Consider the following 18359-nt stretch of genomic DNA (forward strand, 5'->3'; position numbering starts at 1 on the left):
CCTATCGTTGCATAACCACAATCTCGGTGCTAATCCCTACCGAATCTTACTTTTAGTGGCTGGAAATGTATGTTGTTCATATCTGTTTATCTGTTTATCTTGTATCTAACTGGGATTTGAAGAGTGGCAAATCCTTGGTACACAAAGAATGAGTGCACGGATGGGTGGGTGGATGGATGGATGGACAGAAGGGAGGGAGGGAGGAAAGGTGAAGAAGATCAATCGGTTTTTTCTTTGTAGCAATTTCTGTGAATCACACCCAGTCTGGCTCTCATTTGGAATAACTGCAAAATAAAAATGATCTAAGGCACGCAATGCTTACAAATTTATTAGTGGCCGGTGCGGTAACTTTTAATGTTTCTGTGGCAATACTAGCAACAAATTAATAAAAGCTTAATTTTTATACAAATAGTTTTATTACAAATTTGAATTTGTAAGAAATACACATGTAAAGAAATTACATAAAAGGCCTTAGTAGTCTTAAAACCGTGTTGGAGACTTTTGGTGCAAGGTCATTGCCTTGCATTGACAGTGCAAGGTCATTGCCAGTGGTCAATCCTGCTCTCCTGTGATCCGTCCGCTCCCTGCTGACGTCTGCACGCAGCTCGCCGGAGCGAGCAAGCCACCCGGAGGCGCTTACACGGGGGGAATACTGATACTAGGGTTCAACTGAGCTGTTTTGCACACCAGGCCGCAGAACGACGAATACGAAGTAAACGAAGGCCTTTTACGGTTTTGCTGGTTCTGAAGTCAGGTCATTTGGTTGTGATTAGTGTTTAAAACCCTGAAGACATTTAATACAGAATACAAACAATAAGCTCAGAGTACATGTTTCACTGGAGCAGACGCCGCGCTCGTGGACCTGGGTTTGGCTTTGGCGATACACACGTTTTGGTTTGGAGGTGAACAACGAAAACGGGATGTGTCACATTCAACACCCGGGTGTTTAAAAATCTATGTGAAAGGACAACACAGCCTTTTCAAGGAAGAAACTACGTAAGCTTTATTTTAACAGTGGAAATGAAACAAACCTTTGACCTAATCACTGACATCTATATAAATTACTAAAATAATATATATATTTAATTTCCGCCTACTTTTGGACCATCTTTATTCCACAGGAAATTTGTGATTTCTGCACAAGCAGCTGCATAGTACCACACAGAGCAGAAAGACCTACATTTACGTCTGGGGGTTGGAAGATTCGGCGGCTGAGCCATTCCATCAGCAGGCCCGGAACACTGTTCTCGCGGGACCCACTCGTGTACGGGCCCAGGGACCTGCGCTTGGAAACAGCTTGACGGTGACGTAAACAAACATCCCATCCGGGGGAGGGAATGCACCTGTCCCAACACAAGAGTGGACACAGGCGTTCAGACACAATGGAAGGCCCCGCGCACCTGCTAGCACCCTTTGGTTTTCTGATGGAGTTCGTACTTCACGCATCAGTGCATTGGCTTCAAGAACAGACTTACACTTTTATTTCATCAAAAGTGCCATTTGGTGCGTCACTATGACAGCTTATCATGCTCTTTGCTTCTCCTTCAGCGAGTAGAGGCCACCGAAGCGGGGTGTGCTAGTTAGGCAAATTCCTATAAGGCACTTTACGGCTTTCATACTGGACAGTGAGGTACACAGGATATATTTCTAGGGTTCGTTGCTGTTAACAAGAGAAGGGGGAGAGGAGGGAGTAGCACCATGTTGTACGTTAGCTGAGGGCCGGGTTTCATTATGTTCTTCTCATACAGACTTGGCAACGGCTGACGTGTGTGCGCAGCTCCCCCGCCTTCAAGGTGGACGGCGTGGGCTTCCTACAAGGCAACCCAGAAACCAGCCGTGAGCGCCGCTGCTCCACGAGGCAGGCGAGCCCCTCAGCAGCCCCCGCCTTTCCTGGAGCCCCCCCCCCCGAGGGGCCGGATGAAGGGGGTGGGCCCAGCCCATGACAAGCAGCGACCACTGCTCGCCCTGACCTAGTGGGCACCGCGCTGGGTGTCACCCGCCCTCACAGTGCGGGGAGGGACAGGGGCCGTGCACGACATCACGTTCACCCCCATGCGCGGCCGTGAGGCTGGTGGCGGCCCAATTGCACGCACAGGTGAGGGCACAGCCACAGCCATCCCGTGCCTGTTGGGCTCTAAAGTCTGAGCCACTCCCAGGGCACCGCACAGCCTCCTAGGACTGTGACTTTCCCACTCCAGCCTTTCTCCTTGACCAGACCACTCGCTCCTCCCAGGGAGGAAGGTGCTCTTCTCTGTGACCCTTCACACACAGAGGGAGAGCTCATTAAACATTGGTTGAAGGGTGTGATGAGCAATGAATCTGGAACAATTAACCAGACCTCGAAATACTTTCATAAGCTTTTGCCAGATTTCTATGCAGGTGGTCGGACTGGAGGCCAGAGGGGAAGACAGTTAGTGTCCCAAATGCTCTTTGATCCTAGGAGTTCTGTCTTAAGTTGACCGTTAGTGGGGTGAAATCAGAACCAAAGTTGGCACTAACCAAATTCTACTAAAAAGGTAGCCACAGAAAACAAGTAACTTGTCCTCAAATTAAGGCTGCTTCTAAGCAACTTCTATGAAAACCATATTGCCCCCAAACTAATTATTTAAATTAATAGGATCTTATCTAATTTTGTTTTAGTTCATCGTACCAGGCTGCTGTTCTATTAACCCTATAATGGAAGCCCGAGAACCTGATACACCTGCCAAGTGCTCAGTTAGGCAGCTGATGGTTAAGCTTTATCCGGAGAGTTGATGTCAAGCTTCCAAATGCCTGCAGGGTTTCATGTACGCTATGAATTAGGTCCCTGGTACTTTTTTGGTGCTTAAAGAATTACAAACAGAGAGTGTGTTACTCTGTCTCTTATGATCTAAGCCCAGGAAGAGAGGGGCTCACAACAGAGTTCCAGAAAATTCTCTCTGAAAAGGTGAAGGCAGAAAGGCTTGTCCCCAGGGGCGAGCGGCACTTATTTCGGGAAGGAACAGTAAGCATTGGGGCTCCATCAGCCTCGTGTCTGCCCCAGCAGGGGATGGGGCCAGTGCTGCCAAAGGACAGAGGACTCGTCGTGTGCTCCCCTCCATCCCCACCGTGCAGGCCCCACACTGACTTCAGCAAGGTCAGCAGCCATTTGGGACAGCTGTCATAAAGGTGAAGTGGTGCTAGCGGAAAAGAAAGGTAAGGTCCTCCCTATCAATTTCAGCTGCACTTGTGCCAAAATTCATGTTTATTTGCATGGGTTTAATAAAGTCTTGCTTCGTCCCTCAGAACTCACCCTGTACATACACTGGAGTCGGCACTACAACTGCTAGAAGGCAAATACTGCCCTTTCCTCTCTCACCGATGTTAAATGTGCAATATTTTTATTTTTTGAATTTTTAAAAATGTTTGATTTATTTATTTTGAGAGAGAGTGTGTGTGTGCAAGCAGGGGAGCAGCAGAGACAGACGGCAGGGGCAGGGGTGGGGGGGAGAGAAAGAGAGAGAGATTGCCAAGCAGGCTCTGAGCTGTCAGAGCCCTGAGCCCCATGCAAAGCTCCATCCCACGAACTGTGAGACCATGACGTGAGCAGAAATCAAGAGTCAGAAGCTAACTGACTGAGCCACCGAAGTACCCCAAATATTTTTAAATGCTCTGTTTAAAGACTCCAGATGCTTTAACTACACTGTAGTGGCGCCACCTACAAAAATGGAAGAACTGAACCCATAACTTGAGATCTGCCTTTGAAGTCTGACCCGGTTATCTGTCCACACAGAACAGAATCGAATATTCATTACCTCCTGTGGAACACACGTTCCTAATCAGTTTTATAACCATCCAGAAGACCAAGACTGAAAGCCCCAAAGGCGGCTGAGCAGCAGAGAGGCCCCGCCCCAGCAGAGAGGGCCCCGCCCCAACAGCAGAGAGGGCTCCGCCCCAGCAGAACAGAGGGCCCCGCCCCAGCAGGGAGGCCCCGCCCCAACAGAGGCCCTGCCCCAACAACAGAGAGGCCCCGCCCCAGCAGACAGGCCCTACCCCAACAGCAGAGAAGGCCCTGCCCCATCAGAGGCCCGACCCCAGCAGAGAGGCCCCTCCCCAACACCAGAGAGGGCCCGCCCCAGCAGAACAGAGGGCTCCGCCCCAGCAGAGAGGCCCCGCCCCAACACCAGAGAGGCCCGCCCCAGCAGACAGGCCCTACCCCAACAGCAGAGAAGGCCCTGCCCCAGCAGAGGCCCGACCCCAGCAGAGAGGCCCCTCCCCAACACCAGAGAGGGCCCCTTCCCAGCAGAAAGGGCCACCCAGACTTACTTGAACATCTCGCTTCTCTCGATCGTGGCAAGCCAAAAGCTGTACGCGTTCGCGTAGTAATTGCAAGTCCCACGTCCGTGGCACTCGATGAATGGCGCGCTCCTGAACTCTTCCAGACAGGACCCGGGGGATGCCAGGGCTTGGCCAGAACCTTCGGCACCAGCACTGGTGTGCTGCGGAGCAAACGTGAGCCGTGGGTCAGATCCCCGGAACACCCCAGTGCCCGCACTTCCGACCGCCTGCAAGCCGGTCCGGGCTCCACGAGTGGCACGGGGCTGTACAGGACCCAGCGGGGCCGCCGCCGCCCCCTAACTCGGCATGGCCAGTCCGGCTTCATCAGCACTTAGAGAAATGCTGTCCTAGTTATTATTTTTGAAACACTTGACACCTCCTCTAACTTGGGACAGAAGAAACAGCCAAAATGTGTAAATGATGTTGGAACCCATACATGCGAAATCAAGCTTTCTAATCAACATCCTGGAGGATAATTAAAATCCTGAATTTGCTGCATTGGATGCTATGTATCCTTTTATAAGGTAAAGAACAATCACCCATTACTTGCCTTTAAAAAGAGAGATCATTTAAAGAAGAAGAAAAAAAGTAACCACTACTGTAACTTAAAATGCACTTTAGTCTAATGGGTTCAAGTAGGATCTACCTGTGCTCAGAAACCAGGGCCATAAGATAAATGACCCCAAATGAGACAAGACATTCCAAAATCCACCATGACTATAATTTCAGACATGAGAATTTCAGGGCCCTTTGAAGACAAAGCTAACGCCCTCCATTCCCAGATGAGGACTGGATGACGCTAGAACATTCTGGATCTGACAATGGTCCCAGTTTTGAGGCCAAGCTGAGACAAGAACAGGGGTCTCCAGACTGTGGGGCCAGAGCCCCTCCACCTCCCCACAACGCCCCTTAAGCCTGGGAAGTGATGGAGAACTTGTTCCCTGGGACACCATTACTTTAGTTTGCTCTTGATTTAGGGAAATTATGGGCAATCATTGTTTCACATCTTTGTAGGACAAAAGGCTTTCCTGAGGCTCTTTACTCCTTGGGCCAGGGGCTACTTGTGTCATCATGAGGTTCTGCTGAGTATTTCTTATGATTATACAGGCAAAACATTCAATCTGTCTCATCACTGCTGGTATCTTGACTTCTCTACACTGTAGTTCTAACTTTTTGGTTTTCCCAATCAAGTAGTTACCATGCAGTATTTAGAATCATCAAAGCAACTAACTTTCTGTGTGGCTGCAAATTCTCTGGTCCTGTTGAAGAGTCTACCTGAAGCATCATCAACCCAGGAAATCTCACAACCAAACGTGAATACAGACACAAGTGCTTTAAAATTGCTTTTCTGGCACCTTCTGCACTTGGGATCACTGCAGCAGAAGAAAACAGTTATGAAGCCACTTTCCCAGTCAATATATAATAATAGGCTAGAGATCATCTGGGGGTCAAAACGTCCAGGCGGCCATACCTGAGACTGAGGAGGGGCGGGGCTTAGTGGTGAGCCAGAAGGTTTCCGTGCAGGGCCCTTACTGTGGCTTACCCGGTACAACCTGACCTGACCGGTTCAGAGCCTTCATATATGCAATCACTTCTTTAAACTGAGGCAATAAAATAAAGTAACCAGCCACCATGGGATCACAAGCAGGTGCCATATTTCCTGTGTTAACTGGTATTTCAGGGGTGGGCACATCGGGGACCTGGTGTCTGGGACAGCTGAGTGGCAGGAGAGTGTCCTCACGCTCCCAGACACTGGCCAGCGCCCCTGCTGCCTCTGCCCGATGCACACCACTGCTTCAGGCTTGCATGAGCTGCCTGAATGGGCACCTGTCTCCTCTCCTCCTGGGGAGACGCTCTGACTCCCGGAAACCTTCTCCTGGTGTCCCTGCCACCTAGTGCTGGAGCAGCCCCTTGGGAGGCAGGAGGTAGGCTCCGGCCGGGTGCGGGAACAGCTGCCATCCACAGTGGAGCAGGCCAGGCCCCTGGGAATGCTTTGGACTGGGCGGCCCAGCAAGGGAGGAGAGGCCTGCCCGGCATGAGCCAGCCAACTGAGGGTGGGAGCATGGGGGCAGTGGTGGTGTTAGCGGGAGGCTCTTCAGGGGTGCAGGGAGTTTCCCCAAATGCTCACCATCACGAAGGAATAGCCAATCCAGAGGGAGGACCAGCCGCTGGGGCACTGCGGAATCTGGATGGTCTGGCTGTGCACGGCCATCACCATGGCTGGAGCCTCGCACACCGCACACCTGGAAGGTACAGAGCAGGGACCCTGAGCATGGACAGGGACAGGGACAGCAGGACAGGGACAGCACAGGACGAAACCTGTTTGTTCTCTTCTCCTGTGCTGTCACACCTCCTCTCCACTCCCGATTTCTGACCCAACCACATGCTTACAACACGGCTGACACGCCCACAGCTGACTCTCACTGATTTGATAAGCCCACCTCAGTACTAGAATGATAAATCCCCAAGACACCCAACACTTGCTGTTTAACCAACTGCTTTGGTGGAGGGGCCGAGGGACCACTGACTTTCATTCTCTCCTTTGCGCATTCCAGTGTTTTCCAAACTTTCAACAATGAGTGTGGACTTTAGCAAACACAATTAACACTTGAAAGAGTTGGTGAAATACAAGTGCTACAGCTTCCAGAACTCAGCACTTTGTTTTCAGCTAAGAATCATCTTCGATCTAAGAAATACATGTAGTGACTTAGAGGAACTAACAAATAATGCATCGGAGGCTGGATGCCCATGTGAGCCTGCCTTGGACGTACTCCAGACTCGATGCCAACAGACCAGTGGCGAGACCCTGTCTGTTCCAGGCGGGGATGGACAGCGGGACACTGCAGTGGGAGTGACCCCCAAAGAACCCTCTCTAGGACAGGAACTTCCCGAGCTGGGATGCCAGACACTCGGCCACTGGGACCGTACCCAGGAACAAATGGAAACAACGCACAATCTTCTGACTCAGACCCGCTCAACTCAGGGAACCCTTCGATGGCAGGACACCGTTTTGTACAAGAAAAAAGAATTAAGCACTAGCAGTAAAATAATTACATTCAAGTCACAAAATGAACAGAGGGTTAGCAATGCTGACGAATGACTACAAATGGTGTTAATAATTACACCTAGTTATGCCGGAACATTTGCATGAAAATGGATGAGAAGTGGGCAGAGGCCTAGATTAGTCATTCGATTTTCCGTGGACGTGTGTGCGTGCGTGCGCACAGCTTTCTATTTTATTCACGCAAATGCAGATGAATTAAAAGCCTCGGTTAAACAACAGTTACTGAAATTGGCCTGTACATCTGCTACCATCTGTCTGCCTGACACGGAAAGCAGAAATAGAGCGTGGCAGACGGACGGCATTTGATGTCAGGCTCTCTCTGGGCTCAGGGTTTGGGAGGGGGGCTCGTCGAGAAGGTCATCCGGACGCCGCCCCATCAGATGGATAAGGGAACAGGGTCACAGACTGGAAGAGCTGGACAGCCCCTTGAAATTCAGACGGTTGAATCCCCCGGGTTATTCCGGCAAAGGCTGAGGCCACAGAGAGCGTGTCAGAGCCAGAACTGGGGCGCAGCAGCCCTGCTCTCCTAACAGTGGCCCTTCCGCCAGAACAATTAAACAATCAGTAGCGTGCGATAACTCAAGTCGACACGAAGCCAGAAATGTCTGCCCTGTTCTCAGGATGAAGGCAGAAAAGTTGCCAGCTTTTCTGCTTAAACAGAAGGATTCCGTGTTATTAACTCTTTCGAAAGGTTAAGCTTTAGGACCTCCCCAGAATAACCCGAAAGGCCCAAGACTTCACACAACCATGGGGTGAAAGTAACCATGGAAACTTGTGGGCTCAGAGACCAGAATGGAAGCACTGTTCCAAAGGGAACGTGAGACAGCAGGCTGGGGGGGAGGGGGGGCAGGTTTCAGGATCCACGGGCTCCAGGACATGACTGATAAAGTCCCTGCATGCTGAGCCTCTGGGGGTCAGGTAGCAGAGATGCCAGGAGCTGAAATGTACAGGGCTGGGGCACCAAAGCATGCTGTCAGGGCGGGGGGGTCTTTCTGAAAGTGAGGGGGCCACAGGGGAAAACAAATCTGAGACCCAGGCTGATTTGGGAACATCACAAACGCATGCCACAGCCCCTTCCCTCAAGCAAATGGAGGTCAAAGGTCAGTTTTATCAAGGAGGTAAAACAGCAAACAAACGTGAATAATCGTTTTCTACCTGTCGTCCAAGGGAAGCTGAACAAAAATACAAAGGTGGTTAGTTTTCCTTCCGGTACAGCCCACATGGTCCTGAGCGTGGAAAGCCTCAACAGTGAAAGTCACAGGTACTCGCTGACATGTGTAAACGACTGTCTGTTTTGAAAGGTGCCGCCCAGAAGTGTGAAGAACCTTTTTTCCATTTTAAGACCCATAAAGTAAGTTTCTTACAGCTCAAAAAGAAACAAACCCCCCCCCAAAAAAAAAAACCAAACCCAAAAAAGCTATCAGGAGATAGATTAATGTAAGTCAATCTACAGTTTTTGTATTTTAATATTAGGGCACCTCCCAGCCCTTCCATCCTGGGGTCCCGTGTGGTACAGGTCCCTGAATAAGACTGATCTGCCAGGACCGCAGAGCCAGAGACAGGTACCAGAACCCGAAATCCTCCCCCAAATCCCCACGGCCTGGGGCTCCCAGCACTGGTTCCAGCGCTTACTTCCTGCTCCCTCTTCCCACTGACCACAGGACCCTGCCTTACCCTTCTTCATAGTCAAAAGCTGCCTGGTTCTTTAAAGGGAGTGTAGAAAGGCTCAAGTTAGTCCCCACTCTCACCTTCCTGAAGCAAACTTGTCCTGCATGGTTATTCTGTTCATCCTTTATTACCTTAGTGTGTTAACAAGTAAAACTATAGAACGGCTTCTTGGTCACATGAATTCATACCTTTGTCACTTTTCTATTACTTCTGAGTACAGCTAAGGAATCAGCTTTTAACTAGAAGGAATGAGACAAAAATAGGACCTCCATGCACTTCTCAGTCATACTAATTCCAATTTCCCGTATTAGTTCCTATCAGGCAGACTCTGGGGGACTTGAAAACATGCTCCAGATATTAATTAGTGTGGAAAGCACTTCGTTTGGGAAGCTGCTTGGTCAAACACGTGAATTGTCAGTGGGAATTTACCCTAAGGAAACAAAAGTTAGTGGGGGGGGGGGGTACAAAAAATCTCGATAGGTATACATTTTTATGTATACAACAAATCTGTATAATCTTTGTGTATAAAGCACAGATATACAGAATGTCTGCGGTATTAGTTTCATAGAGACACTTCACACCCATATTTGAGCTCCTGCATTAAATACCACTGAACTCGGCACTTAGAAATGGTTAAGATGATGGGGCGCCTGGGTGGCTCAGTCGATTAAGCACCAGACTTTGGCTTAGGTCATGATTTCAGGGTTTGTGGGTTCGAGCCCCGTGTTGGGCTCTGTGCTGACAGCTCAGAGCCTGGAGCCTGCTTCAGATTCTGTGTCTCCCTCTCTCTCTCTCAAAAATAAATAAACATTAAAAAAAATATTTTTTAAAGAAATGGTTAAGATGATTGATTTTATGTCTATTTTACTACAATTAAAATAACAACAAAATTTTTAAATTTCAAAGTGGTGGGCGATTCAGAAGAAAAAAAATATTAAAAGGCTCCTCGGGGAGATAACTATTTAAGAAAACAAAGTTGAGAATGTTGCTCTAAGGCCTGCTGGGGACTCCAGAGATGTTGCTTCATGGGGGAAAGGGCGACCAGACCACCCCAGTGAGTCACACAGAATAGGAATTCTGCCCCGAAGCTGGGCATTGCCTCTTGAAGGCATCACACTGTTATTCTGAAAGAGGATAGCTTGGGACACCTGGGCAGGGGTCAGTCAGTTAAGCGTCCGACTCTTGATTTGGGCTCAGGTCACAGTCTCACAGTTCATGAGTTCAATCCCTGCATCAGGCTCTGTGCTCATAGCACAGAGAGACTCTCTCTCTGCTTAAGAGACTCTCCCCATCCCTCTCTCTGCCTCCGCCCGTTCTCTAAACAAATAAACTTAAAAAAAAAGAGAGAGAATAACTAACTTTTATACCAAATGATTTTATGTCTGATCTCTATTACAAAACTCTGATATCATAAACAATAAGCTGGCAACAAGTCAAAAGCTTTGGGGAAAAAAAACGAAGCAACAACCTCTGCCTAGACTACAAGCGGTTTTTCTTCTTCGATTATATACGTCTGCTCCTACAAGTGCCCAACTCACCTGCTAATGAACGGTCTGATATTGTCGCCGGCGATGGGCGCCATAGACATGGGCATGGGCTCAGGGGTGGACAGCCAGTAGGAGTAGTCATTTCGGGAGGCGAAGTTGCACACATTGTTGATGTTACAGAACAGGAAGGGCATCGTGCTGAACTTGCGCAGGCAGCTCCCAGCCGTGCCTACAGCCACAGGGAGACACAGGTTCAAGTGCCGGCTCTGTGATCAGTCTGCCTCCGCACAACACAACCATTAAGGTGGAAATAAAACTGCTTTCAATTACAGGCAGAAAGGAGGCAAATACACCACACAGGCAAGTATGGTTGTAAATGAGCATTAACTTAAATTTAAAGTGATTCAAGGCAGAAGAAACCCTTTAAGAATTACGTAGGATATTTTGAGTAAGGGAAACACACCAGTTTATCAGTAGAGAAAAATCTTTTATAAAACTGAACCCCAAAGTTGCTACCGATTCTGTCTCCCTCTCTCTCTGCCCTGACCCCACTCATGCTCTCTCTCTCTCAAAACTAAATAAACGTTAAAAAACATTTTTTTTTTTTAAACGGGTGCCCGGGTGGCTCGGTCGGTTAAACGTCCGACTTTGGCTCAGGTCATGATCTCACTGCTCATGAGTTCAAGCCCTGTGTTGGTCTCTGTGCTGACAGCTCGGAGCCTGGAGCCTGCTTCCGATTCTGTGTCTCCCTCTCTCTCTGCTCCTGCCCTGCTCATACACTCTCTCTCAAAAATAAATAACCACTAAAAAATTAAAAAAAAAAACTGAATTCCAAAGGAAATTTAACACGTGGCTCCTGGTACAGCGGACAGTAACCCTGGACAATGTCTTCAATGACTATCTTGCCAAAAATACAGATTCTCCTTACAGGCGGCTTGTTCTTTCCAACCTCCATAAAGGTTAACGTGTGTGACACTGCACTAACTTGGTGAAGGACGACCGGTGGGGACGAGAGAAATGACAGCCAACGGACAGCTGTCCCATGGAGACTCACCGGGGGTGGGGCTTGGAGCCTGCAGAGAGACTCAGGATAGGGGCGCACGCTCGGATTTTAGCCAGAGCACCTGTAAAGCTGCCCTATTTTAAGAAGACCGACACTAGCTGTGAAGCATGCATTCCGGAAATCTTGACCTACTTGATAGTTTGAAGACCAGATCAAAAGTTTTATCAATTTAAAAGCTTTCAGAGACTCAGCCTTGACATTTCCCTGTGCTAATGAGGCAGCTGTTGAGCTGGTGGTTGGTCGTGTGAGGGGGGAGGGAAGCGGAACCAGGCCCTCTTCTCGCTAACGACGTCTCTGTGGCGCCCTGACGTGCGGGGCCGGGGACAGCTCTGCCGGCCTCGGCACGCCACGAGTCTGTGTCGGATGAATGCACGCGTCCCCGCGGTCTCACCCAAGTCCTGGCCGTGCGCCCGCTCGTTGCCTTGCACGTAGAGCAGGGAGTACCCGTGGTAAAGAATTTTGGTCCCAGGAGGACACTGCGGGTCGTCCGTCGTCTGACTGTGCCGGGTCACCAGGAAGCCATGATCAACAGATGGGGTGCCTGGGGGACCCATGGATCCTGGCAACCCGTCGGGGCCTGGCGGGCCTGGAAACCCTCTTGGACCTGGAAGACAGAGAGGAGTGAGCTTCCCCGGGTGCAGACAGGTGCCCTGGGATAACCCGCCTCCACGCTGCCCCCCTTTCTTTCCCTTCGCACGGACCCCCCACGATGCTTGAGAAACACGGTGCTCGGTGCCAAGCAGACGCTCAGAAAATGGAGTCCAATATAAACACAATATGTGAAAAGGAATATATGAGGGAATGTGTCATTCAGACAACATTTGGGGGCTCCTCCAGGGAGGAAGGACCACAGAATTACTAGAAAAAAAAAACTCCTTTTAAAAGGTGGCTTCCTGCCACGGCAGCCCAGCACCGCGCAAGGACACAGGGTAGTGAGGACGCGTCCTTCCCCATCCCCTGGGTAGCTACGCTGTCTGCAATGCTGCTGGCCGGCCTCCTGCTGGGCTGGGCACCCCCCCCCCCGGACCCCCCCACCCCCGCCCTTCCAGTGGAGGCCTCAGCCTTTACCATCTCAGTCAACATGGGACAGCGGAGTGTCTGCTTCCTTGGGCAGCACACCGACTGCATTTCATGCCGGATGGTGGCCTCTCGGCCACCACTGGCATCGTCATCCACCCTCTTGTCCACTGCTGATACACAATTTCTGTGGCTGCAGCCTGCCCCCCACCCCCACCACAGGAAGCCCCAGGCCGTCACTGCTGGCCATCTTCTAACAACATCTGTAAATCACTGGCTGAGATCAACATCTGTCTCTCCACATAGAAAAAATGACAACTTTACCTCTTCTAGATGAGCTTATTTGCCCTTAACGCGCGCACACACACACACACACACACACACACACACACAAAGGTTTCCTCAGAAATCTTGCAGGCAATGTTTTCAATTCCATTTTGCAGGCGTCTGCACACCTGACTTTCAGCGTGTGACCCAGAGATGCGGGCAGAGGGCAGCTGGTGGGGTGTGGCGGGGGTGGGGGAGGGCAGGGTGCCGCAGCAAACCTACCAGGGGGGCCAAAGGGTCCCGTCTCTCCTTTCTGGCCAGGAGCACCGTCAAAACCGGGAACACCTGGAGGTCCAGGCAAGCCCACGGATCCTGTCACACCTGTGGGAAAGTGAAAGGAGCTGGTGACAAAGGCCTGGAGCACAGGCGGGTGCCACTTTGTCCTCCTTTGTGAAATGTCTCCGTAGCCTAAGGCCGGCAGCAGCAGTGACACTGTTCTCCCAGACAGCCTGGAGCCCCTCCTGTGAAGCCTTGTTGGCACCGGCCGCATCCAAACTGGCATTCGCAGGGCGCGGGCCCCACCGTCTAACCCAGACCGCGCGCCGCCCCCCCCCCCCCCCCCACCTGGCTGCTCACTGCTACCTTGTGGCACCTGGCTTTGGGAAAGGCAGTGACGTGGCAGGCAGGGAGGGCCTGCTTCCTGCTGGCCGGCCTCCTGCTGGGAGGCCAGTTTTGTGTTCTCAATCATCTTCCCCAGGCCGTGTTTCCACACCCCAAGTAATTCTTACGTGACAGACAGACCCGTGGACAGGTCTTTGATTCCATGTGGGCCTTTCTTCCCAGGAAGTTTAAAGTGAAATTTTCATGGATGCCTCCTCCTAAGTATAGAGTCTTCCTTCCCCTCTACCGTCCAGCCACCCCTCACCAGCAGCTCTTAAGACAGGGAGGGCTCAGCCCAACTAAGCAGCAAGTGCCAGGTTGGGTGTCTGGGGACCCCAAGCACAAGCACAGGCCACTGTCAAGGCCCATTCTCATGGTTCCAGATCAATGCCTCCAGCCACCTCTTGTCTTCCAGCTGAACAAGATGGTCTCTGTGCTACGGCCCATGTCTTTCCCGAGTGAGCACAGGTCCCTGGACGTTCCTCTGGCTTCTCCTGTATTTTGTTCTGGCTTCTGAGTTCCCTTTAGAAACTTCATTAGGTTTTGATATCCATTAAAGGAAATCAAGAAAGTCCTATTCAAATATACACCTGTACGGCCGTCACCCAGAGACCCTGGCTTGGGACACATTGGTGAGAAGCAGACCCTGCCCTGTTTCCTTCTGACCCCACGCCTCCCCTTTGCTATTTTCTTACCTTGCTGTCCTTTGGGGCCTGGTGGTCCCGGAAGCCCCTTCAGACCTGGAGGACCCTCTGGACCAGGGAGTCCTGGCTCTCCTTTGATGATGTTGTAGGGCCCTGGGGGGCCTGGGGGCCCGGGGAGGCCTGTGGGAATCAGGGGGGCCACTGGTCAATTCCACTGTCAACATTCGCTGGAGCAGATTCCAGCATGAAACGCAATCCAAACACATTTCTCAGAAGTCGCTCAGTATCAAAAACACATGTAATAGGTCTTCACGAGACGTACACGTATCTACGCCTTGCTACTGTTCAACATAAAGTCCCGAATCCTTGGGACTGACCGATGTTGGGGTCATTACTACAAACTGGGAGCTGGGTCCCGGAGCCCCTGACAACCGCGGGCCAGCAGGTGGGGCTCCATGCCTCCCAGGGATTCCTCCCCGACCCGGAGAGCTACAGCATGTGCAATTAGGTCTCATCTTATGCTTCTCTGAAATCTGCCTTATGGACATTATTAACCACAGTCTTCATCCCTCAGTGACGCAAAAACTTCATCCTTCTGCGCGACAGCTCCTGAAAGATGAGCGGCAGCGAAGAAGTGCGGAGGCTCTCAGTCAGCCCTGGCCCCGCTTTCTTCAGCCAGACATCGCCAGTCCTGTCCTGCCTTCCACACACTGTCCCCATGTCTTTCACTCCCCCATCGTACTTTTTAAATTTTTTTTAACATTTATTCATCTTTGAGAGACAGAGAGAGACAGAGCGTGAGTGGGGGAGGGGCAGAGAGAGAGGGAGACACAGACTCCGAAGCAGACTCCAGGTTCTGTGCTATTAGTACAGAGCCTGATGCTGGGGCTCAAATTCACGGACTGTGAGATCATGACCTGAGCTGAAGTGGGATGCTTAACCGACTAAGCCACACAGGCACCCCTAACCTTTTTTCAATTTTTTTAATGTTTATTTATTTTTGAGAGAGAGAGAGAGAGAGACAGAATGTGAGCGGGGGAGGGTCAGAGAGAGAGGGAGACCCAGAATCCGAAGCAGGCTCCAGGCTCTGAGCTGTCAGCACAGAGCCCGACATGGGGCTCGAACCCACAAACCGTGAGATCATGACCTGAACCGAAGTTGGGCGCCCAACCGACTGAGCCACCCAGGTGCCCACCCATCGTACTTCTTAATGCACTCTGCTGGCTCAGTCTGTCTCTCGAAACATGATTTCAAAAATCATGGAACCCTAGAAACGTGGTCAGACCAGCAGAAACTGGAACTGGATGCCTGTTGTACTTAGACCATTTCCTCCCATCTCGGGAGGCGGTCTTGGGGGCCGGGAGTCGCCGCATGCGGGGGGGACAGACGGTGCAGAAGCCACAGAAGACTCTTTCTTGTGCAAAACTCCTTGCTGCCCAGCCCCCTTTCACACAGGCCCCACCTTAACCTGAGGACGCCAAGCAGAGCCTGTAGGACTGCGAGTCTTGAGTCTGTCGACCCTCCCTGGCTGGATTCACCAGCCTGACTTTGAAGATGCGTCGCTAATAAAATGCCGACTAGGGTAGCCTCACACAGCAGTCCTGACAAGCTACCAAAGAATTCTTAATCAGCTGCTTGCCACTGATACTCAAGCCGCTTCTCATGGGCAAAACCAAACCCTGATCCACGCGTTCACACCGTCGGCAAGGCCCCACCAGCCCAGCACGTGCTCCTACCTTTGCTTCCAGGGAAGCCCTGGTCACCCGGATCGCCCTTAGCTCCCTGCAGGCCGGGGAGGCCTTTCTGACCTGGAAGAAAGAAGAACATTGTCTCTTCCCAGAACCCCCGAATCCCCAACGATACGCAAGCACGGGCGTATGCACGCACGTCCGCGTTCACGCATACACACACACGCAGGGAACATATTTCCAATCAACTGTCAGAGAAGAAAAGAACATTCCTTCCAGTCAGCTATGTAAACTTTTTAATGACACTCTCCCCTCTAGAACCTGGAAGTCACATTTTTCCCAATGTGCAAACGTTCCCAAACCATAAAATGACCACAAAAAGCAGACAGGCACATGATCCTGCTGGGGTCACAGTTTGGGTCACCCATGTCCCCAGATAGACCCCAAGACACCTGTAAGCTGGGAACTGGTTTTAGTCACCTGTCGTTCATATGTATCTGATTCAGCAGGAAAAGAGCAGTGCCTGGGAGCCGGGAGGCAGCCAGTACATGCTGGCTTAATACGTTATAAATCAGTGCCCCGAATCCATGATGTCTAACATACAAATGATCTACTGATTCTCTGTTCTTAATTTTTTTGAGTTTATTTATTAGAGGGAGAGAGACAGGGAGAGAGAGAATCTCAAGCAGGCTCCGCACTGTCAGCCCTGAGCCCAATGTGGGGTTCGATCCCACAAACTGTGAGATCACGACCTGAGCCGAGATCCAGAGTCGGACGCTTCACCGACTGAGTTCCCCAGGTGCCCCTGTAAACTGATTCTTAATAAGAAAATCAGAGCGTCTTTACACAGCCATTCATAGGATGATACAAATCAGGCTGCCACACAGACACGGCATTTTTAACTCAAAGAAAACCCGATCTTGCGTTGTGACCCAGCTGGCCTATCGGTGTGAAAGTGCCAGCGGACAGGTTCTGTCTTCAAGCAGCACCTCCTTTACTGTCTTACCTTGAAATCCTGGAACTCCCGGAGGTCCTATGTCACCCTTAGAGCCCGTGAGTCCTGGAGAGCCACCGATTCCCTAGACACACACACAGAGCATCAGCTGGGAGTCGCTAGGACACCGTAAGTCTCTCAAGTAGCCTGGAAGTCGGGAGGCTGGGGCAGCCCCTCAGTGTTCCCCAAAGAGGCTCTGTGAACAAATGGGGCCTATGTGCAGCCGCAGTAGGAAGCTGGGAACTGGCACGTGCTGCTTCGCTCCCCTGTCCCCTGTCCCCATCTGTCTGAGTGGTGACTTCCCAGAGCAGGTGCAAGGCCCGCGATCTGCCGCCCTCCCCCACAGCACAGGGCCAAGAACAGATCTGGGACTTTCTGAACACTGTCGTGGCAACATGTCAATCTTTCAATGCCAAACTACCTTCTGGAAACTTTCCTCCAGACACTCAAGCGTAACGAAATTTCTTTAGAATTAGTTTAATATCTTATCTGAAAAGTGATTTTAAATGTGGAGAGAAAAAAACGAATACTAAGGAGGATTATTTTTAAGTTTACTTTTACTTGTTATGAGAGAGAGAGAGCATGCGAGCAGGGCAGGGGCAAAGACAGAGGGACAGAGAGAATCCCAAGGAGGCTTGCACTGTCAGTGGGGAGCCCGATGCAGGGCTCGAACTCATGAACTGTGAGATCATGACCTGAGCAGAACCAAGAGTCAGACCCTTAACCAACTGAGCCACCCAGGCACCTCTACTTTTCTCTCTAATATAGCAACATTCATGTTTGGAAATGTATTCTCTCATTTTTCTGGCTATTTCAATACAGTTCCTTCTCTAGCTCCTTTCTCAACATATAGTAAGTTGTACTGTTTCTCACATGTATTTGTGTCTCTGCTTTACCTTATTTAAAAAGGTGTCCTAACAAGGGGCGCCTGGATGGCTCAGTCGGTTGAGCATCCAACTTTGGCCCAGGTCATGATCTTGCCATCTGTGTGTTCAAGCCCCACGTCAGGCTCTGTGCTGACAGCTCAGAGCCTGGAGCCTGCTTCAGATTCTGTGTCTCCCTCTCTCTCTGCCTCTCCCCCTCCCTCTCAAAAATAAAGATTTAAAAAAAAAGTGTCCTAACGAAAACACACACAAATATAGGTATGTATACACACACGCACACACATACACACGCGTCTATACATGTACATGGAAACAGACAGCCAGCCACTGACGGCACCAGAACTAGGGAGTGTATTTGTCACTGAGGCTTGCTGTCTTCATCAAGTGTGTAAACAGATTTTTTTTTAATTTTTTACTGTTTATTCAGTTTTGAGAGAGAGAGACAGAGCGTGAGCGGGGTAGGGGCAGAGAGAAAGGGAGACACAGAATCTGAAGCAGGCTCCAGGCTCCGAGCTGTCAGCACAGAGCCCAATGTGGGGCTCAAGCTCATGGACTGTGAGATCATGACCTGAGCTGAAGTCAGATGCCTAACCAACTGAGCCATCCAGGGGTCCCTAAACAGGTTTT

The 18359-nt window shown here is 50.7% G+C and overlaps 1 protein-coding gene across 1 annotated transcript in view; it reads right to left on the minus strand.

Moving 5' to 3' along the window:
- Positions 1-397: 397 nt before the first annotated feature.
- The window catches only part of COL4A1 (collagen type IV alpha 1 chain), a 157077-nt gene continuing 139115 nt past the window's right edge, over positions 398-18359 (minus strand). Inside the window, exons 44-52 of the mRNA XM_047852731.1 lie at positions 16861-16933; positions 15903-15974; positions 14218-14346; positions 13145-13243; positions 11970-12182; positions 10567-10744; positions 6425-6539; positions 4285-4457; positions 398-1811 (exon numbers count right to left, since the gene is read on the minus strand). Coding sequence (XP_047708687.1) covers positions 1730-1811; positions 4285-4457; positions 6425-6539; positions 10567-10744; positions 11970-12182; positions 13145-13243; positions 14218-14346; positions 15903-15974; positions 16861-16933 — 1134 coding nt within the window. The 3' untranslated portion in view covers positions 398-1729. The remainder of the gene's footprint in view (positions 1812-4284; positions 4458-6424; positions 6540-10566; positions 10745-11969; positions 12183-13144; positions 13244-14217; positions 14347-15902; positions 15975-16860; positions 16934-18359) is intronic.

This window comes from Prionailurus viverrinus, chromosome A1 (genome assembly GCF_022837055.1).
Source record: "Prionailurus viverrinus isolate Anna chromosome A1, UM_Priviv_1.0, whole genome shotgun sequence".
NCBI classification, from domain to species: Eukaryota; Metazoa; Chordata; class Mammalia; order Carnivora; family Felidae; genus Prionailurus; species Prionailurus viverrinus.